General features: G+C 44.4%; 1 protein-coding gene across 1 annotated transcript; it reads left to right on the top strand.

Moving 5' to 3' along the window:
- Positions 1 to 691: 691 nt before the first annotated feature.
- On the top strand, positions 692 to 26,023 carry zap70 (zeta chain of T cell receptor associated protein kinase 70). The gene is made up of 13 exons (XM_088907526.1): positions 692 to 872; positions 15,577 to 16,041; positions 17,312 to 17,472; positions 18,181 to 18,319; positions 18,919 to 19,000; positions 19,881 to 19,909; positions 20,329 to 20,368; positions 21,595 to 21,787; positions 22,282 to 22,488; positions 22,894 to 23,086; positions 24,293 to 24,433; positions 24,748 to 24,860; positions 25,030 to 26,023. The coding sequence occupies exons 2-13, from the start codon at positions 15,640 to 15,642 to the stop codon at positions 25,148 to 25,150; spliced, it is 1,821 nt and encodes a 606-aa protein (XP_088763652.1). The 5' UTR covers positions 692 to 872; positions 15,577 to 15,639; the 3' UTR covers positions 25,151 to 26,023.
- The last annotated feature ends 1,798 nt before the right edge of the window (positions 26,024 to 27,821 follow it).

The raw sequence follows: 27,821 nt of genomic DNA, 5'->3' as shown, positions 1-27,821 counted from the left end.
CCGAAATATCAAGCAGCATTAGGGACCCGGGATAAGACGATAAGAACCTGTGACCTCAATTATTTGAGGACTGTATAATCTGCCAAAGGACTATGTTGTGGATGCAGGTCCTGCAGAAAATAAATCGATGCTGCTCTAGCATTTAGGTAAACTGGTTTAAAGAATCCCTCTGGTCTGCCACCTCTTCATGTCTGTATTTCATACAGCAGCCAGAGGTCTTTGAAGCGGACATCCCCAGCAAGAAAACATCAACATAACAAAACCATCATCACAAGAAGCGGACTTGTTGGGGTTTTTTTTTTAACGAAAAACAACAATGTAATTGCAAACACAAACATTACAAGACGGAGGAAAGCAATTGTTAACAAGATGCAAAATAAAAATAAATAATAGCAGGAAATAAAATATTTTTGGACAACATTATGAGCCTTGAAAGGCTGGGATATTTGTCTTCAGCACACTGCCTGTTTGTTTTTCTCAGTCCCTTTGAAGTAAATAAAATAAAGGTTTCGGCTCACTGGCAGGTGAGTGGAAAACGCTACATTTTTCTGTCGTACTTGCTTGTATTTTTTTTTCAGCTCGCCCTCGGCAGTTAGACAGGGGTGAGGAAGTAGGTTACGGTTTCTGAGAAGACGAACAAATCCAGTCGTCAGCCCACACTGCTTTCTCACCTAAACAGCTCGTGCTCGATGTGTCTGAGCTCAGTGTTTCACTGCTACTGCCGTGCGACAGAAAAGGGCACCGCTCGCCTGTCAGCCAGACGCCGGGCAGCTTTCATCCACAAAGGAATTCCACAAGAAAGGCTGTCTGACTGAAGACAAAACTGGATTTATGACCCTAGATGAACACATCAGCCAAGTAACTGGGCAAAGGTGAGAGTTTTTTTTTCCTTCAGCCAATTTCCATCTTTCACCTGTGGCTAAGGCCGAAAAACCAGCCGGGGTCCTAAAAAGTGAATGCCCATGACATGCTCCTTGGCATAGTGACACACAATTTAGTTTTAAATCAAAGAGCCAAACGTTTTAACTACAAGAATAACGTGAGAGGCATGTGACGGGGCCGATGATCATTTGGAAGTCACTGGCTCACAAGTTGTTATTCCGTTAGGAAAATTATGCCGAATTTGTGTGGAAAACAAGCCAGGAAAATAACAGTCCTATTAGTGCTAGTTTCAAAGCAGCAAAGTCTGTTTGTCAGTTGTGTGACAGAAGACACGGTTTGTACTTTTCTTGTCTGTGAAGCAGCTGTGCTGAGACCCAGCTGCTGTACGAATGCCCTGCTCGCCATTAACAGTTAAAATATCTCTCTGTCGTCATTTTTATAGAACCAATTTTCTTTATAACTTGCAAATTAAATTATCTTTTTTTAATTTAACTGAACTTTAATGTTCCACCATCAAATTTTAATTAGTCGGCACATCGGTTGCGCACAAAAGACTTTGACAAAAAGACAAACAAAAATTATGCTGAGGTACATTCCAACTCAAAGGGATGTAAAACGCCTTCCCCTCTCACTTTGGTATTGTCTAAATAATAATATGCACTTCATTTATATGGTGCCTTTATCCAGCTCAAGGTAAGGTTAGTCCCATTGTACACAAATGCACTGTATATGATGGGACATGTCTAAAAGTGCCTTTGGGGCACGCACAGCACCCTAAACACCTGAAAGACATGGCAGACATCTGACAGAGCATGAAGTACAGATCATCACTGAAGTTATTTGGTCAGTGCTTTCACTCAAGGCAATTTACTGTATATCTGTGCCCATTTACACCATTGGGCATTTCTTCTTAGAGCAACTCAGCTGATGTACTGTACTCAAAGGTACACCAGCAGTGATCATCTGGGAATGGAACCCACACCTGTCCCTTATCTCTACATCCTGACAACCCTATATGGGTATATGGTCTGTATACCCCTGGGAGGGGTGGACTGAGTGCAGACAGGCTCAGCATATAGATTGCAGGACAGTGCCACACAGTTCGACCTACAGTACCTAATAATGGAGTGGGGACTAGATGGGGAGATCGTTTTCAACTGGTATTATCATGTTGAGAGTGGGCTTCGGGCTGGTCTGTCAAAGAAAAGGAAAACTGCAAACCAAAAGGAACAGATTGCATAAAATGGGTCACACTGTTTTATGTTCACAAACATCAGATTGTGAAGCAGAAAACAGAGCCTTAATTGCACAGTTTTTCTCAGGGCAGTTGTATGGCGAACAAAATAATTTTCTCTTCCGATAGATTTACTCAAAGTAAAACGAAAAGCCCAAAAGTGTGACAGTAAGCCTTTGCAAGAGGCTTCATATTATTTTTTTTTTTAAAATACCAGACTGCATTCCGTTCAGTAAGTGAAAAACCTTTTCATTCATTTTTGATTTCCCAGGATTATTGCCTTTAAAAAAAGATTTTGCTGAATCTAAATGTAGTGTTGTTCACCATAAGAATAAAAACAAATATGAAAAAAAATCATTCTCTACTTGTCTAGCAACGTGAACCATGCACATTATTTATGAGTTGTTTCTCTCAAAATGTGTTGTAATCTACTTTTGAATCAATTATTTACGTAAGTATAGTAATACGATAATACAGAAAATAATTTGTTTCCCCAAACTGTTAATCTAAATTTTAAATCCCGTTATTTTTAATAAGAGTTAATGAGCACAATTTTCAATGATGTTCTTCATATTTGAGTCAGTATTGTAAAGCTTAGTGTATTTGTTGCTGATAGCAAACAGAAACTGACTTTTATTAAACAAACAAGTACGAAATTAAAAATGTCTGCATCTTTGTTCAGGGAAGGCCACCAGTCGATGAATGCATTCTGTGATGAGCAAGGTTATGCAAAAACGCTTTGTTGATTTGCAGTTCAATTTAATTCTGTTTAGACACTGAGATATATGTTATTCTCTGTGAATCAGATTATATACATAAATGTTGCATTTTGTTTATTTGCAAGGGGATTTTAAAGTCTGTATTCACAATAAGTCATGCAGAACTGTCGAGTTAATGCGCAAGATCCCATGAGGCTGACAGAAGCCATACAATGAAAGAAAAATATTTGAAACAATAGAATGCAGAATGTATGTGCGATTACAAACAATAAATTAGTTTAGTTTCATTTTTAACCCACACCAGTAAAAATAAAATCTACTTTAAAGAGTTAAGGTAAGTAGTAAGAAATAAAATCGTAACATAAAAGGACATAATACAAACAAATACATTTTATCATCAGGACATTTATCATTAAGCTGTAACGGCAACAGGAATTTGTTCATTTACAAGGACGTGCATAATCTTAAAATATAATACTCACGCCAGGTTTTGTTCAATTTGTTGCTCTCATTCCATAGAGCACATGAGAAGATACAGTGTCTTCCTGTAGTTTAGGGTATACATGCATCTGTTCATTAGACGTTTCATGCTACTATTTATGAACCAATTATTTCCACAGGTCCATTTATATGACTTCTTTCTAGTTTCTTTCTTTTTTATAAACTTTTTGTCATTAAGTATTTTGAAAATATAATTCAGATTGATGTTTTAGCTATGTAAACGTTGTATTTTTTTAGTTGTACAACTTAGAAATATTATTTTTAATTGAATCCGAAAACTGTTCTTTTAAACCGAAGAATCTTTAACTTTAAAAGTTGCTTTTTTTTTGCTCAGAAACACTGACATCATGCTAAATGACAAATAATTCATGACAGCGAAAACACCATTATATAAACAGTATAGGGGGTTGTAAATGTAAATGTACAAAACTCTACCTATAATACAGAAAGAGAACATGATAATAGTGCAGAGTTCAAGACTCCACCTTTCCCTATTTATAGCCCCAGAAAATGAATAATAATTGGGGAGGGCATTAACAGTTGTGATACAATAAATATCCTTTACTATTTAATAAGAGATTTTACCTGACAAGAAGTTGAGAAATATTGTGATTTTATGGTAAGATTATATGACAGCACTGCAAGAATCTAACCCAGTCAAATTAAATTTTCATTGGTCTCTTCATCTGACACTTAACTAGAACATAGCAAAGGAAATTGGGTCTGGAAATGTTCTGTGTGTTTTAAACAAAGGAATTCATTCTGCAATTATGGAATTTTAATGCGCTTAAAGTAGACATTGTACTGTAATGTATGTTTTTGTGGAATCTGTACCTCCAACTGAACGAGGGCAAATTTAAGTGGTTCGTGTATTTCACCCAGCAATCTTAGTATCGTTTAGAAGAATAACACACGTCTCAGAGTATTTCTCCAAATTCCATCAGTTGGCGGTGTTCCTTGTTGCTTTAAAGTGAAACTTTACAGAAAAAATGTGAGCCTGTGAGTCAAATATTTGAACAGCTTTCTTTCGTTGAGCTTCAAACAAAACAAAATGTCTGCTCCTGAGAGTATCTTAGACGGCTTCCCTGAGACTTTGCAACTGGATGTCCATCCGTGTGGACTGGTTTGTTGTTGTTAGCAGTAATAATAACAGCTGCAAACTGGAATAATGACCTTGTGGTAATGAAACCCACTCCTGAGCTTGGAAGACCACACTGCAGGTCTTCTAAGGAACTTGTAAAGTCCACGGCAGCAAAGGACCGCTGGACAGTAAAAGTGTAGATCTAGTACGTCAGTCCTGTAGCTTTCTCTATATCCACAATTCACAGGTCCCGCAGAACTGCCCTGTTAATTCTCTCTGCTCTAACTGTAGACCTGCACACGTATAGAAGGACGGTAGACTGTAGAAGGGTAGACGAGATGCCCAGTCGACACCTGCACCTCTGCTCTTCTTGGAAAAGCACATTTTTCCTCTTTCTCTTAGTTCCCTATTCATTTCCTGGACCGCCTTATCCAATGCAGGGTTGCGGGAGAGCCGGAGCCCATCCCGACAAGCACCGGGCGCAGGGTGGGGTTCCACCCCGAACAGGAAGCCTGTCCGTTGCAGGGTAGATAGACGCTGTCATGCACACACTCGCACCAGGGCCCCTTCTCCCAGAAGCCGATAAATCTACCAGCATGTTTTTGGACTGTGGGAAGAAACCGGAGCACCTGGAGGAAACCCACGCAAACGTGGGGAGAACATGCAAACTCCACGCAGACAGCACCTCAAGAAACTAACCCAGTACTGTGAGGTAACAGTGCTAGCTGCAGTGCCACTGTACTGCTCTGAACTAGTTTCCTTTATCCTCTAATTGCTATTCCTGGTTAGGGTTAACCCTAACCCTGGCACTTAGGAAACCCAAACAGCTCGAGGTCTTCTGAAATAGAGACAGTCCCAGTGACTCTGGGTCTCAAAGACTCAACCAAACTGCTGTCTATACAATGGTAGAACGCTGCTCTCATAAACTTACGGTAGTACTTACTGAATTCCCCTGGGATGTCAGTGTCTTTCAAATAGGATCGGGCTGTCATAACAAGAGGAATTCTTCATATCATCAGCAACATTACACTAGAAGTAATTTTACTTTCCTGTCTTCATTCTGATGCCACTTTTCATTTCTAAAAAGACACTTTAAGCAACGTGCCTGCCTTTTATAATTTATAGTATTTCTCATATGTTTACTGAAGATTCAACATTGACATTAAACAGTTTACAGAGCTGGCTTTGTGGGGTTTTGATTTTCTCCTTAACTTTTTTTTTATCTGTGGGACTGGCATCCTTTATTTTCAGTCGAATTTAGTTGTTTTTCGCAAAGGCGACGACAGCAAACAGCTTTTACAATTGCGTGGGTTGGAGTTTGTCAATAATCGCTTCAAACATGTCGTAATTAACCGCTCACAGTGTACTTGTTCCAGCCTTGCTTTGAGTTCCATTATGTTGTTTATTAAGTCCGTCCGATGAATAAACGGTAATTCAACCAACTCATTATTTTTGATTTACTTGCAAAAGCACCTGGGGTCCTTGTCTAAAGAAAGCAATCTGGAGCTGAAGAAATATAGACACTGGGTCAGGAAGACGCCATGTCTGTGGGTTCTTTTCTAGAAGCCTTTAGAAGTCTTAATCACGCGCTGTGAAAAAACGCAGTCTTCTCTAATACTCATTTCCTGTAGTCATGGTAAAAGTAATGAGAGGCTTGTGTTTTTCGGTTCTGAAATTGTGAGTTGGAATCAATCAGACTATTTGAGTTCCTCAGCACTATCTCAAAGCACTTTTCAATGAAGTGTTTCAGTGAATATGCAGAGCATCATATGTTGATAATTATGACAGCGAGCCTGTATTGGTAATCTTACCCAATAGGTAGTTTAGATGTTTGACAAGAATTAGCGCTGCGAAGCTCCAGGAAGTAACCAGAGGGATTGAATATGCCACATCATGCATTTGTGCCTCATGGTTAAGCTACCAACTAGGTCAATCTGCAACAGATCGAAGGTTGTTCACACTTTGCACTGAACAGAATGACACAATGCAGAGGCTGATTATTAAACTCACTTTATGAGACAGTATTTTGAAAACAGATTTGAAAGTTTCCCATGGTGCATTGGAGCTAAATGAAAGTTTTAGCCATTGTTAAGAGAGAGTACCTCCAGGACTGTCAGACTTTCCCCAGGGGGGTGGTTTCCAGCCTTCAGGTTTGCAGTTTGCAGGTTGGAATTGTTGGGTTTCAGTTCAAGCACAAATGCCTCTTCAAACAGAACTGTTTTAAGAAAAGATGCAAAGTCCTAGGTTACAACGGCACAGAAAAGATAAGAAGTTGTTACATCCTTTGATAAAGGTTAGCAAACATCATGTAAGTGAGTATAGTAGTTTTTTTTTATTTACTTTGTCTGACTGAACATGAGGACTGTTAAGAGGGCCCAAGCAGAACACAGATGTGCCACCTGGGTGCACAGCCATAACACTGCACCAGTGCAGTGTGCTCTCACTGAAAACCAAAAAGCAGAGTATCCATGTCGACTTATGACAGGACCTTTTTATCTTGATCTGCCTGGCACCATGCTCTGTATGGTGGAAAATTTCCATCAGCTCATACCAGCAACCTCATAAAGAGAACAAGCCCCCCAAGCACACTCTCAACTTATAATCAAAAGTATCCTGACTCAGAATTCTGGTGAATTTTGCTTCACAATGATAGAAAAAGCCAACATCAACGGATCAGATAGAGACATTGCTATGAACGCTTGGCCACCACAAGCCAGTTAAACTGCGGTGACTTTTCAGACACCTCCTGCTTAAAATGCCAAAATCCAGAAAGATCACCAGCCTTCCACCAAATCCCACTGACTTCCCTGACGCTCTCAGATTGGGTGAGGAGCATGACTGAGAAATAGCTCTGACAGGCGTGAATGTATTGGAGGAAAGAGTGCAGTCATAAAGGTCGCTTAGAATACAAAAAGGAATAACATCCATTTTCCACAGAGACCGGACCTTCACGCCCTGAGACGATCTCAGTATTTCTAACTGATCCTGTGACAATGACACAGGCCAGGCCAGATCAGATTGTGTTGGCAGATGAAGCAAAGAGCAATCTCTGTCTGAGAAACATGTGCAGACCATGTGACAGAGCTGTGATCTGCAGATGTCCATGTGATCACCACCAACAGTTTTCAAAAACACATGTTGGCCATCCTGCTGTAAATCTCAGGGGACTTACATCTTTAACCTTTGAATGTATAGCAAAGTTTTTAAACAAAAGAATACAAAACTCAATGAAAGAAAGAGAGAAGAAAGTATAAAAGTTAGGAATTCCAAACATTTAATAATAAGCATAGTTGTGTTTCCATTTGTCACCTTTTTAAGACGCCCAGCACTTGTATTTGGGGTAAATTTCCCCTCCCTCAGTTTTTCTCTCATTAAACAAAAAGCACTTCCACTTTCCTGGGTCAAAGGAAAGAAAGCAACAGATCTGAACACGATAGAAACTTTTTAGGTCACGTGGTAAGATTTCGGCTTTAAACTGCCCACATTTTCACAAAATCAAAAAAGGTTACATTCCGGCACTTTTACGAAGAGGGTGATGGTAGTGTGGAGCAAGCAGCGCAGTCATGTTATCGAAGCCGTTATTGAAGTCTTCTTTGGATCCAATAGCTACCAGCTACCAAATAGTCTAGACAACTCAAATGCCCTCCTCTCATTTGTCACCTTTCTTATGTTTTATGTAACCACTTCAAAAATTCAAACCTTCGAAGCATTCCATAAACAGCCTTGTAGCTGGACATGACAAGCTTCTTGACTTTTTATAGATGACCCCAGTGGGTCACCTGATGGTTTTGAACAGCAGCCAGATATTCTACTGATGGAAAAGAAAACATAATCCAGATTTGGTATTGGAGGAAAAAAGCAAGATGTTCAAAGTTCAAGTAGAAACAAAACGTTTGTGAGGTCATCGTGACAGCTGATGAGCTCCATTCCTACAGATCTTTCTCCCAGACCTGCTTTCTTTTCTGTGGTGGCAAGTGTACGTATCGTGTCTCAGGTCAGACCCATTTGATTTGGTGTGGGTGGCGGGTGGGGGGTCTGTCTCAGACTGCATTGTGGATAACATGAATAAGGTGTAGCCAGGATGTTGTGGTCACTCAAAAGCCACAGAGGTGACAAAGAACTGCAGACAGGGGAGGCACCTTCACAGGTGCATCTACACAAGGTTGAAGGGCTTCTCTATATAACCTGAAATGATTCCTTCACAACAATAACAGACATGTCCGCTGCCCTTTAAAATTAATTATCTGTTCATTGCTGTATTTAGCATACTGTTCATTGTCTTCCTCTTGAGGGTTTGGGAATGTAATAAACTCTCAAGCTGAAGCTGCAGTTTCTAAGATAAAATTATGCCTTTGCTACACCTCAGAGAGGCAGCATGCAGAATGCCTTTTGCTCAGGATCCTGGCTGCAGCCTTCATGTTATTGGCTGTTGGAACAGATCCTTTGTCGCTGATTGGATGGCAGATTCTCTAGAATGTGACAAACCCTCTGCTCCCCTTTCCCTCCAAATCTCTGAGGTGAGACCACAAGCTCACAGGATAAACTGTCACTGAAGAGCTCTTCCTATCAAGCCACAGACTTGAGGTGTTGTGTAGAAATTAGATGTTTCAGCCCAGGGCTTCAAGTAAAAACGGTAGTGTTGGACCTAAATTGGTAGAGAATAATAACGTTCAGCTCCCACCAGCAGCTTGGCAACATTGGAGTGTGTGTGCGTCTTGACAAATAGTAATACATACTGATATATTTTATATATGTGGACAACAAGCCGAGACGTTGGGCTGAACTATCCCAAGATAACCCCTGTCTTCTGGCTACATTACTCAATTAGGAACATTGCAAAGCCATTTAAGATGCTATTTGCATAAAATAGCATATAGCTTAACTTGCCATTGAGCCTAAGTAAATAAATCAACAACCTTGCAATTAACCTAAGAGTTTAGCTGGGCCCTGTAACAAGCCAGTTATTTAAGATGTGTCTTGGGGAGATAAGGGCAGGATTGCTCAATTTCGGGGTCTTTAATGTCAAAGAAAAGGTGCAAATTGAACACAAGGGCTTTTGATATAACAGCCGTTCCTTTTGCATCAGTTTCCCTTGATGAGCACATAGGACACGAAGAATCCACCAGGAAACTGAATTCTCGAGCCCATGATGGATTTGTATCATTTCAGACTTGAATCTTTAAGGTTTCTAAAGATTGCAATACCATGTCATGTGAAGTGTGTGAGTAAATGGAGCTCCATTAGCAACAAATAGTTCAAACTTCTACCCCCCTCACCCACGTACAAAAACCTTGACATTTAAACATCCAAAGGCAGCAAAATTAAATTCGACACCCGCTGACGCAAATGCAGTCCTTCTCCCTCAAGTCTACATGGAACATTTGACCTATTACAATTTTGGAAAGCATCTGCGGTTTCACCAGATTTTTCAAAATTGCATTTTCTTCCTTCTTCCTAAAAGGGAACATGCAGAGAAAGTCAAATCGTTCAAACATTAAAATGCAACTGCGTAGGCCCCTGGGGTTTAATTTGTCTGTTTTTTTTTCTCAGTTTTCTGTTTGAAATCGAACCAAAACCCTCTTTTTTTTCTAACCTGTGGCAGCTGTCGAGTTTTGATCATTGCAGTTGCAGAACATGAGATTCCGTCGTCTGCAGTCGTCCTAAGAACCACAGAGCAATCAGATTCAGGATACACGTTTCCCCTCCAGAGACAGACTGTTTGAATTCTCCCTTCAGTGTCGGTGTGCTGTGACGCAGGTTTTTTTCCATTCATTATCAGCCTAATCATCAACCCCCCCCAGAACACCCGTCGCCTCTCCAGAGCAATCTCACGGTGATGCCACTGGTGTCTTCTTGTGACAGCTCTCGTTTGCTTTTTCGAAGTAGTTTCCCCGTTTTGTACAAAAGTGCGAGTGTTGTGGATTGCTGGATGTCGTTGTTTGCATCGTTCAAGACCGTTTTCCGCTCTCAGCACGACTTGGACACAAGTGGCCACTCTCCCAAAATATTTTACCCATCCATCTGTTTTCTAACGGCGTCTTCCAGTGCACGGTCACAGGGGAGCTGGAACCTATCCCAGCAAGCAACAGGCGCAAGGCAGGAGATGCCCTGTATGTGACGCCAGACACACACACAGTCACACCACGGACAGTTTTCCCAGAAGCCAAGGAACCCGCCAGCCTGTCTTTAGACGGTGGGAGGAAACAGGAGCACGCAGAGGAAATCAGCATGAGCACAGGGAGAGCAAACAAACTCCACAGGTCCAAAACTGGACCCAGAGCCCCAGCGCTGCGAGGAAGCATGGTGTCACCTATGAGGCAGGTTTTTACTTTCCCAGAAATCGGGCATAACCACACATCGTCTCAGGAGGTTTGCGTTGTCAATGACAAATGCCTAATATACAGTAGGAGTCATAAGGTCACGTAACAGGTTATGCAATAGACAATTATTCCTGACAAACTAACACTCAACAAGGTGGTCTTCAATGATAAATAACACAGGACAATGAGTGGTACTTATACTCATGTTCTCATTTTTTACTTTTCATTTAATGTATTACAAGAAATGTTTTTTTTTTTAAATGATAAGACTGCAATGCCAGGATAAGTCATGGGAGCTATACTACATGCATTTCAAGTATACATTTGATCGACTCTGAAACTTCAGACTAATACCAGCAACCCAGGACAAGTGAAGCATATCTTCCGGGTCCTGTTGTGCCACATGATGTGCAGACAGGAGGCAGGGCGTTCGAATGGTGCTTTGGATATTTGACTGAGTACTCCAATGCTGAGCCATTCTGGGATTATTTGTCCAGCTGGAGCAGGAAGAGAGAACCTATAGTCTCTAGTAGCTTCACCCTGCTGTATCACGGTGTCCCTTCATGCATTGCAGTAGTGGAGAATTCAGACCTAGAGGGTCACAGCTGAGACGGTGGTCTAGGACCTGGCATCATGATACCAGGTATTTTGCTTCTTAGTGAGTTTGGCAGGTGTCACGCATATAGAAAGCCTCAAATGTAGTGAACAGCAATTAACAAAATGTCTTCATGACAATACTGAAACATGCAATACTGAAATATTTGGGTCATTTAATGTGGCTTTTTCCCGGGAAACGGACCTGGAAACATAAAATGGGGTGCAAACGCACTTGGGGAAATTCAAGTCTAGTATTCATCTACTGCACCTGTACATATTACAGTATTTGTGCAGAGTGGTGGCTCTGTGGCTCAGGATCTGGGCCTGTGGCTGGAAGGTTGCCAGTTTGTATCCCGTGGCTGGCAGAGGAATCCTACTCCATCGGGCCCCCAGGCGAGGCCCTTAACCCCAGCTGCTCCAGGGGCGCCGTATAAATGGCTGACCCTGCGCTCTGACCCCCACCTTCTCTCCCTGTCTGTGTGTCTCATGGAGAGCGAGCTGGGGTCTGCAAAAAGACAACTTCCGAATGCAAGGAATTGTATAGGGCCAATGAAGTGATCTGATCTTATCTTTGAAGTCTTTATCGGTTAGGCGTGATTTTTTTGGCATTTGTTTCTTCTTTTGTCTTACAAATTCTGTGGAACCCACGGGAAAAAAAAGCCGGGCGGAAAGAGCAAAGCCTCTCTCTTGTCTCCTCGGTTTGCGTCCAGGCGCCTGATTGTAAACTCAGAACAGCGTGACGCCGCCCCGTCTGCATCTCGGGCCTCGGTGAAACGCCTGACAGAGGCACCACTTAAGGACAGGGAGCTGTTCTTTTCTCTTTACGGCAGCTGTGTTTTTCTTACTAATGAACACTTGACAGATTATTGCCTGTGAAATGCTCCTAGCAATTACAGTTTGCGGAAGACTTTAACGTTTTGACTGGGAAAAGAACGTACATACTGTAGATGAGGAAGATTTTTTGTTGTGGGCCTTCAGTGATTACACTGGAAAAAGAGATGAAGTCTTGAAATAAGACGACACACTATGAGTAATTCTCCACCTCCCTTTCCAAACTAATGCCCACAGTCTGGTTCAATATATCAGACAATTAGCCCACCAGGAATTATTGCTAGTGTTAAAACCCACACCAAGAAAAGACTTTTTCCAGTGTTGGGGTTTGCATACTGTTTGTGTCGCTAGTGGGACACCTGCTAACGTAACTAGCAACAATGGGAAATGTTACTTCATCTGGCAAAGAGTGTTCTGATGGGAGGTGAGTGTCAGCGACTGAGAAGTATTCAGTAGTATTGCCAGGCCTTGGAGTCACTGGTGAAGGATTGCTCTGAAGCTGCTGTGCAAGAGCCTTCTTCTCCACCGCTTCATGAAATTATCTTTGAAAGTTGGTTCTTTTTAATCTTGCATTTTCTGTTTGGTTCTTAGACATAGATGTGGGGGAATAGGTCCCGAACAGATCCAGGTTTGCTGGCTTGCAGGTAGACTGGCTGGTCCGTGTCTGGAAGCCAAGTATCAGAGTGAGGAAGTGAAAGGAAAGTCCCTCAACGACTGGGGCATCTCTGTGTGAGCTTGAGGCGTTCTCTTTTTCTGGTCTGCGTCCCTCTGTGAACCAACAAAGTCCCACTGACGGCACTGCCAGGTGTGCTCATCTGCTTTGTCACTGGCACAAATTTCACTTTCCCGCTCTTAAAATGCCTGTTTGAGCATGAGATGATCAAGAGCTGATGAATGGATAAGTTTGGATAGGTTTAGACAGTCCAGATGAGTAATGTTAAATCTGCATTTTGCTTTGTCAACACTGACATGAAGTCTGTCAGATTTCAGAGCAAATTAATATACACTTACTATACACAATAAATAATAAATGTGATTCAGATAACAAGTGCTGGTGCTTATCTATGCAGCTTTACATAAGCTTGATAAAAGAACATAATTTGGTTTTCGTTAATAGAAATGCGTTTACGTTTACGTCTACGTTTTGCAAGATCATTAGTTGTGAACAAGAGTTCGAAATGTGTGTTCCTCTACTTCCACAGTGTAAGAAAACTCTTCCAAGAGGACATTCATTCTCCCTCCCTGCTTGTCAGGGCGGAACAAACCACCCGCAGAAATCAGGACTGCCCAGCCCCTGAGCAATGCACAGCACCACACGGGTGTCTGTGTCACCACTGCGTAACTACCTGTGGACACTCACTGTCGCGACAGTACCAGCTGCTTGTACCTGCTGCTGCACTGTATACCGGCTATACACTGTGTTTCATTGTTCATTCTGTTCTTGTGCAGCACTTGCCTTGCACTTTCTAACAGCATTACCATTCTCATTACCATTGCTCTTGCTCTTTACTTGAAATCAGACCCACTTATATCTGCAATTATCATTAAACTTTGTAAAGACTGCAAATTGTCCTGGTTAAAGGCATGTGCTAACCTAAATATAGCTTAGCTTAGCTTAGCTTAGCTTGACTTAGCTGAAAGTAATGAAATGAATATAGAGCATAAGGCAGAAACCATGACCCTCACCCTCCATCAGCCCTTTAAAACATATATGTTGCTCAGTGGGATTCTGGGATGACATAGTTGTTGAGGTTTTTTCACTGAGGTCCCTGGTGAAGTTGGGAGATTGCATGTTTTTCTTGTGTTCGTGTGAGTATCCTCTGGGTGCTCTCGTTTCCTCCCACGGTGAAAAGATATGCTGGTAGACAAAGTGGATTGTGGGAAAACTGGCCCTGGTATGAGTGTGTGCCAGGATGGGCTCTGGGTCACCATGAACCTGAATTGGAAGAGCAGTTTGTGAAAGTGCTGTGATGTGAAATGAAATATGCTCTCTGCCTGGTTGCTACCTTCTGACTCTGTCGGCTGATGGTTTCTGACATGGCCCCTGTCTTGAGCCTGTCTGTTGAACGTTCGAGCATCACACCTGCGCGACTCGAGAGCGACAGGCTAAAGGGGAGGGGTCCAAAAGCCCGTTGCGTTTCCTGCTGTGGTTTCGGTGCGCTTGTCAGAGAGCACAGTCGGTGTGCGCTGGGGTGTCGGCCTGCACTCGTGCTCACTTCCCACAGTGCAACACAGCGCGCCCCACTTTCCTCCTGACATTAAGGGCACCTCAACCTCTGCAGAGAGGTTAGGACCCAGGCACAGAGCGCAACACACGCAAGAAAAGACTTCACATTTTTGTCAGAGGAACACAATTTTCGTTTCATTTAGTCCCCCTGCTGTCCCCTAAAGTACTGCCTATCCAGAACATTCTCCCTCTCGCCACAGCCCACAGAACAGTGTCTGCGTCACCCGTGAATTGGCGACATCACCCATTTTGAGGACGTATTCACTCTAAGTCTTGCTTCAGGAAGTAAAGAGCAACACCAGGGGGCTTCAGCTGCGAATGCAGTGGGTGATCACTGCAGGTGGGAACGGCATTTCTCTTTCCTTATCAATCCCCGCTGCCCAGCTGGGAGTGGAGCTGTGTGGTACTTGTTTAACACTTGTTCGCACAGTAGGATGCAGGTCCTTCCTAAAGATTGTGCCACCCATTTGCTTTGCTGTGCTTCACTATACAGCAGAAGAAAAGCAGTGGCCGAAATATGTCCATATCGCCTTTAATACAGCTTTCTTTGCTTTCAACTGCTTCTTCAGGGAAATTCACCACGTTATCCAAGAGAACATGTTCCTTAGCTTTAACCAGGGGAACACCATGGCTGGCTGCTATTAACCAGACGATGGCGGCCACTTTGCGCTGCCACTTGGATGTTTTTTATTTATGTCGCACAAAACCAGCAAAACAGCGCAGTCTCACAATCTCAACAGCCTTTACCGCCGCCCACACGACCTTGTTTCTTCCGCAGCAGCTAGAAATTTCCATTAACGCATGAGACGACGAAGGGGCAAGTCATCATCCGCAGACGAGGTCTCGCGATTTGGTCTTCGGTCTGAGAAACCATTGCTCTGGGAGCCAAGAGTGATTCTCCGTATCGGTCCTGGAGAGACAGAGTGGGCCTTGTGGATTTCTCTCTGCCTGCACCCTGACGTTCCCGAGTTCTTGAGTTGATCGAGCTGATTGATCCCGAGTTGATTGGGTCAGCTCTCGAGCCGATTGATCGGAAATCGCCAGCGCGTTCCAGCTTTTAGAGCCCGAGGATTGGGAGCGACCTTTTCACACCTGCGGGGCTGCAGGGGGGCGAAACCCACCGTCGCTAATTTCAGTCCACAGGCGCGGACTCGTCTGACTTGCTTGTCCTGTGCTCCCGGCAGCCTCGCGTGTCCCAAGCATCGCTGAAGGAAGACCCCCCCTCTGGTGGCTGTCCTGCCGACGCCATGCCGGACCCCGCCGCCGATCTGCCCTTCTTCTACGGCAGCATCAGCCGCTCCGAGGCGGAGGAGGTGCTGAAGCTGGCCGGCATGTCTGACGGGCTCTTCCTGCTGCGCCAGTGCCTGCGGAGCCTGGGGGGCTACGTGCTGTCCATGGTGTGCGACGTGCAGTTCCACCACTACCCCGTGGAGCGCCAGCTGAACGGCACCTACGCCATCGCCGGGGGCAAGCCCCACTGCGGCCCCGCCGAGCTGTGCGAGTACTACTCCAAGGACCCCGACGGGCTGGTCTGCACCCTGCGGAAGCCCTGCCTGCGCGCGCCCGGCGTCGAGCCCAAGCTCGGCGTCTTCGACAGCCTCCGGGAGAACATGCTGCGCGAGTACGTCCGGCACACCTGGAACCTGGAGGTGAGGGGGGCTGCTTTCTCTCTGGGGGGGGGGCGCTGCGGGCTCGCTCGGCCTTTCCCAGAATCCCTCCCCCTCTGGAGCCGTTCCGGTGGAAATGGGCTGGGAGCTCTCCCTCTGTGTAAAAGAAAAGTCACACAAAGAAGTGATCCGCGTTGTTTTTAACAGTCCTGCTTGAACGGAGGCGATGCAGCCGAGTTCTTTACTTTAATGCTGGCTGCTCTTTGATTTCTTGTACTGATTAACCAGCCCTGAAATTGCTCATGTAGATCGGAGCAGCACTGACCGTGGGCAGTATGAAATGTGAAGTGTCTCGTGCAGGTTTATGTGCCTGTTATCACGCAGCAGGGAACGATGCAGATGACGTGTCGTTAATTGAAATTGATTCCCAGTTAACAGCAGTTGTTGTTTCTGTTTTACTGTGAAATGTTGCAGTATGTTATTATCTGATCCAAGCATATGGCGTATATACAATTTCCATAAACATGAAAAACAGACAGCCTTGATTTTAAGATGAGTCTTACAGAGGCGCACTAGAGCAGTGATCACTGTCCACAGTGTCTTTAGAAACACTGGGGAAATTAAGTCCCGTTCAATCATGAGCTGATTCATATGAGACATTAAGAGCAAAGTTGGAATCAAAAATGCCCCACACGTGCATCTGAATCATCACTGCGCAGCGGTATTATCTGTGATTTATTTGCTTCGCAGACGCCCTTATCCAGGTGTCTGGAAAAGCAAAACAGATAACAAAGGACAGAAAATCTGATCAATCACAAACTTAAATTATAAGAACATACAAACAAGAAAAGACCATTTAGCCTGTTTCATAGTTGCTGGATAATTGATCCCAGGACCTCATCCAGCTGTTTCTTGAAGAACGCCAGGGTATTGGCATCAACTGCATGGATGACTAGTTCCTTCTATAGTCCCACAAATATGTATGTCAATGTGAAGACGATACCGTGCAGAAATGGATATGTCCAGCTGCCTGATGGGGTCCTCTAGGAGTAGGGACAATTCAGCACTACAGAGTGAAGTTTACCCCAGATCCCTGCACACAGGGGGAACGCAGTGTGCTCTGCACAAGCAGTAAAGGTAGTGCGACAAATGAAAGGCACATTTTGAAAGATGGGAGGTGGGTTCAGGGAACAGCAGCCGTGGGGTCACCGCCACACCACGCTGGTCCCCCCAGGCCCGGGCCTGCCCCGGTGGGCTCAGCTTGGCGATGGGCATGGCGGGGGCTCTGTGAGCGGCTCTGGTGTCGTTGCAGGGGGAAGCGATGGAGCAGGCCATCATCAGCCAGGCCCCCCAGCTGGAGAAGCTCATCGCCACCACGGCCCACGAGAAGATGCCCTGGTACCACGGCAAGATCCCGCGCCTGGAGGGCGAGCGGCGGCTCTACTCGGGGGTGCAGCCCGACGGCAAATTCCTGTGAGCCTCGCCTCGGGGGCGTGACCCCTCTACCTCCCTCTCTGTGGTCACTGCCTTGTCTGGGGAGACTTCAGCCCCAATCCTGGAGAGCCACAGCCCTGCAGGGTTTGTGCAGGAGCTCTGCTTCGACAGCAGACAGAAACCGTAGCCAGGGAACAGTGAGCACCATTTAAAGGCCTGATCCTGATCTGGAAATATGATCTTGGCGTACCTCAACGTAGTTACAACCGCCATGCCAGTCTCCACCAGCCATTTCATACAAGAGCAGAGCAGAAATGGCTCTACCTCAGCTGCTTCCCCTTAGGCTGTAATGTGACAGCAGGTCAGACTAGCTCAACTATTGGTGAGTGCAAAACAGAAACACATTCATGCACGGCGTACATTGAGATCAGTCTACAAATTCATCCATTCTGCTACAGACAGTAAGGTCATTGAAGTTAAGGCCGGTGCGTGCTATTATTTCCAGTAGCTAATTAATTAATAATATTAAGCCATCTTTATTATATGTTCACAAGCAACTCAAAGATATAACAACCCTGTGTCTAAAACCCATCCACCTCATGTTTTCAGGCCAAAGACACACACACCTCTCCACTTACGAAAAATGGATACGATACCACGTTTACTAGGAAGAAACCCCAAGAATGTTAAATGAAAAATACAAAAAGTTTTTATTTTCTTGTTTTTTTTACTGACTTGTTTTCTCAGAGTGAGGGACCGGGATGAATCGGGAACTTTTGCTTTGTCCATGATATATGGAAAAACAGCTTACCATTATCAGATCATCCAGGATAAATCTGGGAAATACTCCATGCCGGAAGGGACCAAATTCGACACAGTGTGGCAGGTATAGTAACCGGGCTTCCCTGATCAGTGAACTGACACAGTGAAGGAAGGACACCTGGAGCAGTCCAGGACATAGCACCACCATGTGGTACCACATCTCCCAGAGACCTCGACACAGAACAGCTTCTGACCCCGGATCACAACAGACAGTGCTGTTTTAGCACCTTACAACAACAAAATTCAAGTTCATATGCATTTACTGCAATTAGTTGTATTTTTTCAATCCATTTTATTTTGAAGTTGTACGCTCTTTCCCAACAAATAACACTGATCAGATCCTGAACTATTCCGATCAATTATATGAATTGGCAAAGACATAACAGCCTACATGATCTAATCATCAAGCCACATGTGTTCAGGAAGTCCGTTGCAAAGACATAGAGATCTGAAAGTTGTATTTCTTCAGAATTACAGGCCGGGTGGTCAGTGCACTATATAGTGGTGCTTGCTGCCATTGTACACAGTGGAGGTGTTGCTTCTTTGAGTCTATGACGAATTTTAAAAACATCTTGTCCTGAAATTAAGAAATAGAGGGGGACTATGGGTTTGGGGTAGGCGGTTTGGGTGCTTCTTCATGTCTTCTTCATGTCTGATTCGCAGCTGGTGGAATATCTCAAACTCAAACCCGATGGTCTTGTCTACACACTGCGGGAGCCCTGCATCAGTCCCAACTGCACCATAGGTATGGGCCGAGAGCTTTTCCAGAGCTGCGTGGCTCTGTCTGTCTAACGCTGCACAAGTTTCTGTGATGAAAAGCTTTGTAGGACCAAGGTCTGTACTCAAGTGTGTAGAAACTAATTTTTGAAGCAGACGATTAAAACCCGCTTTTTATAAAGCTATTCAGCTGTATTTTAAAAAATCCCTTGAGCGAGGGAATGCTACTTCACTTCGATCCAATTAAAATTCGTTGTAATGATCGACGAATATAAGTTCGACGCATAAAATAATACTTACTTGACATTGCATGCTCTTACATGCTAAATCCACAGTTATTTCTGTATGGGGTTGATTCTTTTTTTTTGTTCTAGAATTTTTTTTATCTTCCCATCTCCCTTTAAATATTAGCTGAGAAAATCCGTTTGTTTAAATCAAGAAAGAAATACTTGATTTCTGAACTGGCTAAATTGGTTAGAAAAAGGGGTGGACAGAATGTCACATAACCATGGAGTGCCTGTACAGAATTCATTTTACAAATACTGGCATAAGACCCTGCAGCTTTTTGTGGGGGAAAAAACTGTCTTAAACAACGTTTTCAAGTAGAGCGGCGCTGAGCCTCACTAGGTTAACAGCAGCGTCTACCAAGAGTTTATTTTAGTTAATGATGCGGAGAAAGAGAAATGTGTTCTAATAAGGAAACAGAGACAATCTGACGACCATTCAGAGACGGTTATAAATAAAACAACAGAGAATCCAGATAATGGTAAATGTGAATATCTGTGACAAGTGATTTCCAGACAGAAGGTTCTTGTTGCCTGTTGTTTCAAGTCTGCCGTGTTGACAGTAGATCAGGGGTTTATACTGCTCTGGAAGAGCACTGATTTGATTGCTTTTGTCATTTTTAGCCCAGGCAGCTCCAGTGCCTCCATCAGCTGTGAGTATCGTAGTTTTCTCTTTCTGTGGCAGTTTTCTTCCACGTAAAAAAATTAAGCCGTGTGTATAGCAGTTGCTTATATTTCAAACCAATGTTTAAGTGCTTACTTTATTTGCGGGTGATGAGCGGTAGTCAGTATTTAACTTTAAAAAAAGCAAATAGATCAGGAGCTTTAGAAACGCTCAGTTTGTATAAGAGATACGAAACCCGTGGCGCTTTGAATCCACTCCATCACAGATTTTTGCTCCAGTCAGCTCCTCAGATATTTAATTGATAATTGGCGGAATCAATATAGCAACTAAGGAGCTTGTTGCATCAAAGTACTGCAGTGGAACAGAGTGGAGAGGCTGCGTGTTAAGTAGACCTGGTTCATGTTCTTGTACGTGAGCACAATTATATCAACCTCTTCTCTCTTACAGAGAAAACCAGGAGCAAATGGATACACACCGCCACCCAAAGGTGAGCTTCTAACATTACAGCTCTGTGTGTTTTATGCACAAGTGGAAGCAATGTAGTATTAAGGTTGTTAATTAAAAGGTTTTTTTTTTGTTATGCTCATAACTTGATGCCTGTGATAAAAAGATAAATACTCTGTGCAGTTTCTATATCAGCTGTGGGTTAATTGAAGCAAAATAATTACAGAATTGTGTACATTGTGTTTAATAATAAACCTACCGAATTTCATGCAGTAGTATGTGTAACTGCATAATTCAGTCTACAAACAGTATCTGAGAGGTTAAAGGGCTGCTCACAATGCTCCTGGTAATTTCTGTGGGTTTAAAAGGCCTTTTAATAGGAGAAGGAAAGACAAAAATAGTACAAACTACAGGCCTCAGTTCGCCTGGATATGAAGAAAAAAGTAATATGAAAAGTTTGATTCTTACTGCCAATCAAGGACAAAAAGTATACACCTTCTCTGACTCTAGCACCACTGTTAATTCAAGACATGATGCAAGAACTTTAATCACTTCATTTGTTTGTCAAATCTATAGCATTATAACTGTGGGACAAAATTTGAATGGGCAATATTTGGAAGCACAAGATCTCGCATAACTGTCGCAGAATAACTGCTGCAGGATATAAGTAACCCTACCACAGAATGACTACATCAACAAAAAACCCACAGGTTCCTCAAACCATGTAAGAAGAGTGTTTTGGTGTTGTTGAATTTCATTGCCTCCCTTATGAAGTTCCCAAGCTTTTTGAGAAGCTTACAAAAGCAAAATGTACTACTGCACGGTTTTTATAGCATTCTGTATGTACCTTACATGTATTCTGTACAGTATCTGTACACTCCAATTTTATAACTCAAATCAATTGTCCATGATGGGTGGTGGACAGAAGAAGCCTGGGACAATTTCTGAGTTTTGGAGAACAGCAGTTCTGACCCGCACACTTAGAAAGAAGAGACCTTGGCAAAGTAAATCAATCCAAAAAAGTTTTACACATACTGAGGTGACAGCTTCAACTCACACATAATAAGATCAGATAACATTCTGTCATCTCTTGTGTTTGCCATCGTCAGCCTCTATAAACCACAGAGCCCTGCAGTTCACCAATAAACACCCCCCCTGCCAGAAAAGAGCCACCAGGCCAAGCTGTGGGGACTGGTAACTGCAAGCCCGCCCCACTTCGCTCTCGCCTTCCACTGCATGCTCACCAGCTCGCTCCCTGTGCCCCCGCAGCCCCGCTGGCGCTGGGAGCCCCCCAGCGGCCCACCCCCATGGACACCTCTGTGTACGAGAGCCCCTACAGCGACCCCGAGGAGCTGAAGGACAAGAAGCTGTTCCTGAAGAGGGAGCAGCTGATGATCGACGAGGTGGAGCTCGGCTCGGGCAACTTCGGCTGCGTCAAGAAGGGCGTCTACAAGATGAGGAAGTGAGTGGCTCTTTCTCCGTGGGGAAAAACGAGCTGGAGAGAAATCTCCCGGCGCGAACTGGAACACTGGGACACTGGGACACTGCTCTTTACCTGGATGACAGTTTGACATTAACCGCCTACGACGTTACTTTACTTTTTTCTCACTTCTTTCCAGGTGAGACACTCCTGTTGTACCCCTGAGCAGTTACTGGAGAAACTCGGATTTCTCCAGTTAATGCTCTGCTGTGTAAGTGGGTCTTCACGAGCCACCTGAAGGTCTTCCACACAAACCAGTCCTGTGGAACACAACTTAATTCTCATTCTCATTTAGTCGTGTTCCACACCTCAGCGCTGGTTGTCTCAGAACGCTGAGTCGTGCTCCACATGTGAGCGCTGGTTGTCTCAGAACGCTGAGTCGTGCTCCACATGTGAGCGCTGGTTGTCTCAGAACGCTGAGTCGTGTTCCACATGTGAGCGCTGGTTGTCTCAGAACGCTGTGTCGTGCTCCACAGGAAGCAAATCGACGTGGCCATCAAGGTGCTGAAGAGCGAGAACGAGAAGGCCGTGAAGGACGAGATGATGAAGGAAGCCGAGATCATGCACCAGCTGGACAACCCCTACATCGTGCGCATGATCGGGATCTGCCAGGCCGAGAGCCTCATGCTGGTCATGGAGATGGCGCCTGGCGGCCCACTCAACAAGTTCCTGTCCTCCAGGAAGTAAGAGCCCCGCTAGCCACAGTCCTACAGCACTGGAGGACAGGCTCTGGGATAACTGAGAATCTGATAAGAACAGTCAATAACAAGTGATTTCGGCTAAGGGCTTTTTCCCCCATTTCCCCTACACATTTGGAAAATGGCATCACATTTTCCAAAAAATAAGCATAATATTTTTTCCCGTATCCCAGGATCACGTTCCATCTGCCTAATGCTTCTGAGTCTTTAACATTATTATGATTCATCAGTGCTGTCCATTTATTTTCAAATGCTGCCGCAAAGTAACAATTGCTTATCACAATTGTCACTGATCCAGAAATAGATCACAAAGCGTGCTCTTTTTCTTCCGGTCTCTTTCCTGCCTTCAAAACACCGTGTCCACCTTCTCCCTCTCCTCCTCCCGCACAGGGAGCAGATCTCGGTGGAGAACGTGGTGGAGCTCATGCACCAGGTCTCTCTGGGGATGCTCTACCTGGAGCAGAAGAACTTCGTGCACCGGGACCTGGCGGCCCGGAACGTCCTGCTGGTCAATCAGCACTATGCCAAGATCAGCGACTTCGGCCTTTCCAAAGCCCTGGGCGCCGACGACAACTATTACAAGGTGGGATTTCCGATTGAGAAACGCTTTCTTGCACGGTGAAGTGTTCAGTCTGTCCAAGCAAGGACAGAGGATCAGTGGAATTGGACAATATCATACATTTCCCATGGGGAACAGAACATTAAAAAAATTGGATTAAAAAATATTTAAATATTCAAGACCATAACAAAATGACAAGACCGGCAGGGAAACACGTTCCAGCAAGCATGAAGCTTTGTAAGAGTTGGCACACAGATGGTTAGAGACTGTGAGAATGCAATCCCCTTGGTGCATAGCGACCTCACTGCACTCGACTCACGCTGGCTGTGTCACATGACTTACTAACCCCCTTGCCCCCAGAATCCGAGCTCCCTCATTGCTTCCCTTCCAGGAAGGACAGAGAGGACTTCCTTCCTTCTCAAGATCTTCTCTGCCCCTTCTCTCTTTACTCCTGTAGGTCTAGACACCTTTCACACTCTAGCTCCCCCACCTGACTTACACCACAGCACCCAGAGTTAAAACACTCTCTTAGACTAGCTTTTCACAACCGCCATGCAAGTTAAGGCTTTGCAAGTCTGACAGCCATAAAAAACTAAAATGGAGAACTTCTGAGAGTGACTGAGAGCAATAATCGATTCCTTACAGAGTAGGAAGACAAACTCAGATTAAACATTGAAATAGGTTTTGTTTCTAATTTTAATAATTATGTGCTTGGGGAGGGGGACAGTTTGCTGCAAAAGTTTCATATTTATCTAAGTGAGTCATGGGATGGAAAATGTTGAGAAACTACGCTCCACCTGTCCGGCACAGACCAGTGAGCCAGGAGTCCCACAGGCCTGTGCATCAGCTCAAGAAGGAAGTCCCTTACAGAGGGTAACTCTCTCTGCTTCCCAGCTCATCCCAGGTGGCCAGGGACCCTCTGCCATAGCAAACACTTGTGTCCATGACATGCTGGCAGCCAGTCTGGTGTTCCTTCCCAGCTGCAGTCTGGCTGCAAGCTAGATCTCACTCTGGATTACCCTCGCAGACGTGACTAAATTCCATAGAGAGCCTTTCCGGGCAGCTTTTTTTCTCTCCTGCTGAATTCTGTTCACCCGGGGTGGGCTACACTCATTAGTCCACGGCCATCTTGGCTCAAGGCCGCCCCTTGGCACAGGTCGCTCCGTAGCCGAGACACGGACGTGGGAATAGAGGTGCCGTTTCCCGAGTGTGTCTGCCCTGTGTCTGCAGGCTCGTACGGCTGGAAAGTGGCCCCTGAAGTGGTACGCCCCGGAATGTATCAACTTCCACAAGTTCTCAAGTAAGAGCGACGTGTGGAGTTTCGGCATCACCATGTGGGAGGCCTTCACCTACGGACAGAAGCCTTATAAGGTACGACCGAGCATATGGTTTAGAAATAATTTATAAGAAGTCTCTTAAACAGTAGATTCCAGAATTAATTAAAATATAACATTATATAGACCATCCTTCTGAGACAAAGTTATGCACTCATTTCTTAACTATAAATTGTTCTACTGTATGAAGTGTAATAAATACATTAGTACATTAGTACTATCAGTGATATCAATGACGTTGTATGTGGTAATTATAATGTTCGAGTGACTTAAGTCATTTCAGTTCTCCAACCCCATATATCTCCAGCACTGTAGGTGTACAAATACATACTCTTTGGTTTGTTGTTCCAGAAAATGAAGGGCCCGGAAGTGATCAGCTTCATTGAAGCAGGAAACAGAATGGACTGTCCATCTGTCTGTCCAGAAGAAATGTACACCCTGATGAAAGACTGCTGGATCTACAAGTAAGAGCTGAGAGCACAGGCCAGCTCCAGTGGTCTCATGTCCATCCCAGATCCTCCTCCTCCACATCCCGTCCTTCTCACAGTCCTTTAAAAAAACCCTACAAGGCGTGTGAAGGCACTACTCTTATATTTTTTCAATGATGTCTTTTTTTTCTTTCTTTCTTTCCAGACACGAGGAGCGGCCTGGCTTCTTGGCTGTCGAGGAGCGAATGCGGGAGTACTATTACTCCATATCGAAAAAGGCAACGCCTACCACTCCGACCGAGAAGCCCCCGGAGGTCACCGTCTGAGCCGAGCCAGGGGGAGGGCAGTCTTGGCGCTGCCGTGCAGCTGCATTGCAGAACCAGGACCCCATCGCTCCCTTACTAACCCCCCTGCGGGATCAGCGAGGAGGAGTTCTAGCAATGGGCTGGGATGGCAGAGCCGAGGACGTCTGCCCTCACCTGTACTGTGAGAAGAGCTGTCTGGCGCAGTGAGCCATGCAGACCCGACCAGCAGGATCATTCCGTCGCCCAGGAAAAACAAAAGGCTTCGTTCTGCTCTAGGACTGTTTCATGCAAATCCTAATCTTTCTATCTGACAAGGCGGGGACACGGGCTTTATTGTGCACAGAGCTGGGCACACACATGATGTCTTGCACAACATTTTAGCAACATTCGTGTTTTTTTTCCTCACAGTGAAAATTCTGCCCTGTGCTTTTTTTTATTCAAACTAGCTTTCCAAAAGCACCCTAGACACTGCATGGAGACTCCTTTTTATAGACAAGACACAACAGTCCTTGTCTTCTCTGTAGGAAAACTTCAGGCTGCCCACCCGCTTGTAAATGAATCAGATGGGTTTTTGGACCACAGTCTTGCCTGCAGAGAAAACCAGGTCCAAACTGCCTCTCAATAGAGCTTTGAGCAGACTGATACTAAATAATTTTGGAGAAGAATGTTTTCTGTTCCTGACAGTTTTTTTTTTGTCAAAGCCCTATTTACAGTAGCACACATCTGTCTGTGAGCTGCATATTTTCATAGCAAGCCTTAAGATTTAAACATTTTTTTAAGAAATACAAATTACATGTCTGTCATTACTTCCTTAATACCTGTCTTTATGTATTTTTGCCTTGTAAGGAAATTCTGTTTTTTTTAAATAAAGATAATTTACTGTTTGAATATTCTTAATTTGTCTCCAGTGTTGTATGATAGAGCCAAGGCGATCTGTGTATATACAGTATTTGCTTAGAGTAAGCAAGTGTAAAGCTCAAAGACCAAATAAGCATTTTCCAGCTACTTCCTGAAAGCTTAAATCATTTTTTCACTCTCACTTTTCACTTTTGTATTCACTTTTCAAAACATGAAATTAAAACACACCACACAAAATGACAACACCCAATACATTTTTAAGAATTAATAAGGTGTATATACAGCAAATTCGTCTTGGACATTGAAGTCGTACTTAGGGCCCTTCCAGCCCCTGTCTCTGTGACTCTTTTGTGTGCTGAGATCCCTCAGAAAGATACGGGCTTCAGTCATTTTCACCAGCGCCACTACCTGCACTGTCACAGCACCGATAACAGACAGCCGAGGAAAGGCAGCCATAATGTGCTCTGATTTCTGTCTCACCTATATCGCTAAACTGGAATCACCTGCTTAACTGGGTTTAGTGAACATTACAGTCTCGAGAACATTAGGCTCTCGTGGTTGGTTAGGGACAACATGAAGAGGCCACTAAACAGCTTCTTCACCAGCCCTGCTATGCAAAATTTAGTCTCTTCCTGCAGTCCCAGCAATATGTGTCAGCTTTTAGCACGTACCTGGCATTTAATTTCCTTTAAATTCAGTCACCTTTCCTTCTAGAATCTAGACACAGAGATTTCAATATCAAAATGTACTTTCACAGTCGTCCACAAGAGGGAGCTGCCAACACGTATATCTTTCTGCTGCTTAGTCATTCTCCTCTACTCCTGCAAGCAGAACAAGGCGAGAGAAGAACCTTTTACTGATCTTCGAAGGCTTAATAACATCTACATGAAGTGTCCTCCTCCAGGCATCATGAGGGCTCAAGTCCAGTTTAGATCCATCCATCATCTCATTGGTTCATCTACAGTTTAGATTCATTACGCTTAAGATAAGATCAACTTTATTGTTCCCCAGGGAAGTGTTTTCTGGACACACAGCACTTCTGTACATCTGAATACATCAGGGTGAGATGACAAGGTGAGATCAGCAAAACATTTTCTCATCATGTACAGCGGGTCCTGTACAGGCTTTGGAATCGAAATACAGAGTCGTTGGACGATTCACAATGTGCTCTGAAACAGGCCCGACAGGGAGCCCTCCCCATGGTCCCTGGGACTGCTGTGCCCTGCTTTAAGGCACATTTGCTCATTAAGGTCTCCAGAGAGTGTTTATGGATTAGAGAACAGAGCGAAGCCTTAAAAGTTAAGTCTTAAAACCGATTCTAAAAGGAACAGGAAGGCAATGCTGTATGTCTGGGAAAGGGGTGGTACAATCAAGTATTCTTGGCTCATTCTGAAGCCCTGCCAGTATCATTCTGCCTGCGGGCCGGACAGAAAAGAACCCACCTGAGAAAGAAAAGACAGAAAAGAGTCCACCTGCACAACAGCCCAGCCCAGAAAGGACACGAGCAGTTTGAGCTTCCAGTACCTTGGCCTGCCGTTACCTGAGCTCCAGCTGCGACCGGCGGCCACACGCTGTCCGGTGGGCTCTGGTCCAGGAGCTCAGGAGCTGAAGCCAAGTGCCTGTTTCAGGAAGAAGCAGGTCTGCACACGAAGCTGCGTCTTGGGTTTGTCAGTGACGTAAGCTCGGTGGGGAAAGCAGGCCGGCGGGGTTTTCTTGAGGGGTTTCCCACAGCAGGTGGAATGAACTACTTCCCCAAACGGGCTGAAAGGCCAAGCAGCAAAAGATTCCTGGCTTGTCATTTTCAACACCGTTCCGCGCCGTGTGAGAACGTCTG

Source organism: Atractosteus spatula, chromosome 28, assembly GCF_055471065.1.
Source record: "Atractosteus spatula isolate fAtrSpa1 chromosome 28, fAtrSpa1.hap1, whole genome shotgun sequence".
NCBI lineage: Eukaryota > Metazoa > Chordata > Actinopteri > Semionotiformes > Lepisosteidae > Atractosteus > Atractosteus spatula.
Note: the sequence above shows the minus strand (reverse complement) of the source record. Positions and strands in the feature narration are given on the sequence as shown.

Excerpts from the sequence above, each read along its gene's own strand:
- zap70 (XM_088907526.1), top strand. The coding sequence starts at position 15,640 with ATGCCGGACCCCGCCGCCGATCTGCCCTTCTTCTACGGCAGCATCAGC. Across the intron at positions 19,910-20,328 it reads CTCCAGTGCCTCCATCAGCT|AGAAAACCAGGAGCAAATGG; the intron begins GTGAGTATCGTA and ends TCTCTCTTACAG. Across the intron at positions 20,369-21,594 it reads ATACACACCGCCACCCAAAG|CCCCGCTGGCGCTGGGAGCC; the intron begins GTGAGCTTCTAA and ends GTGCCCCCGCAG.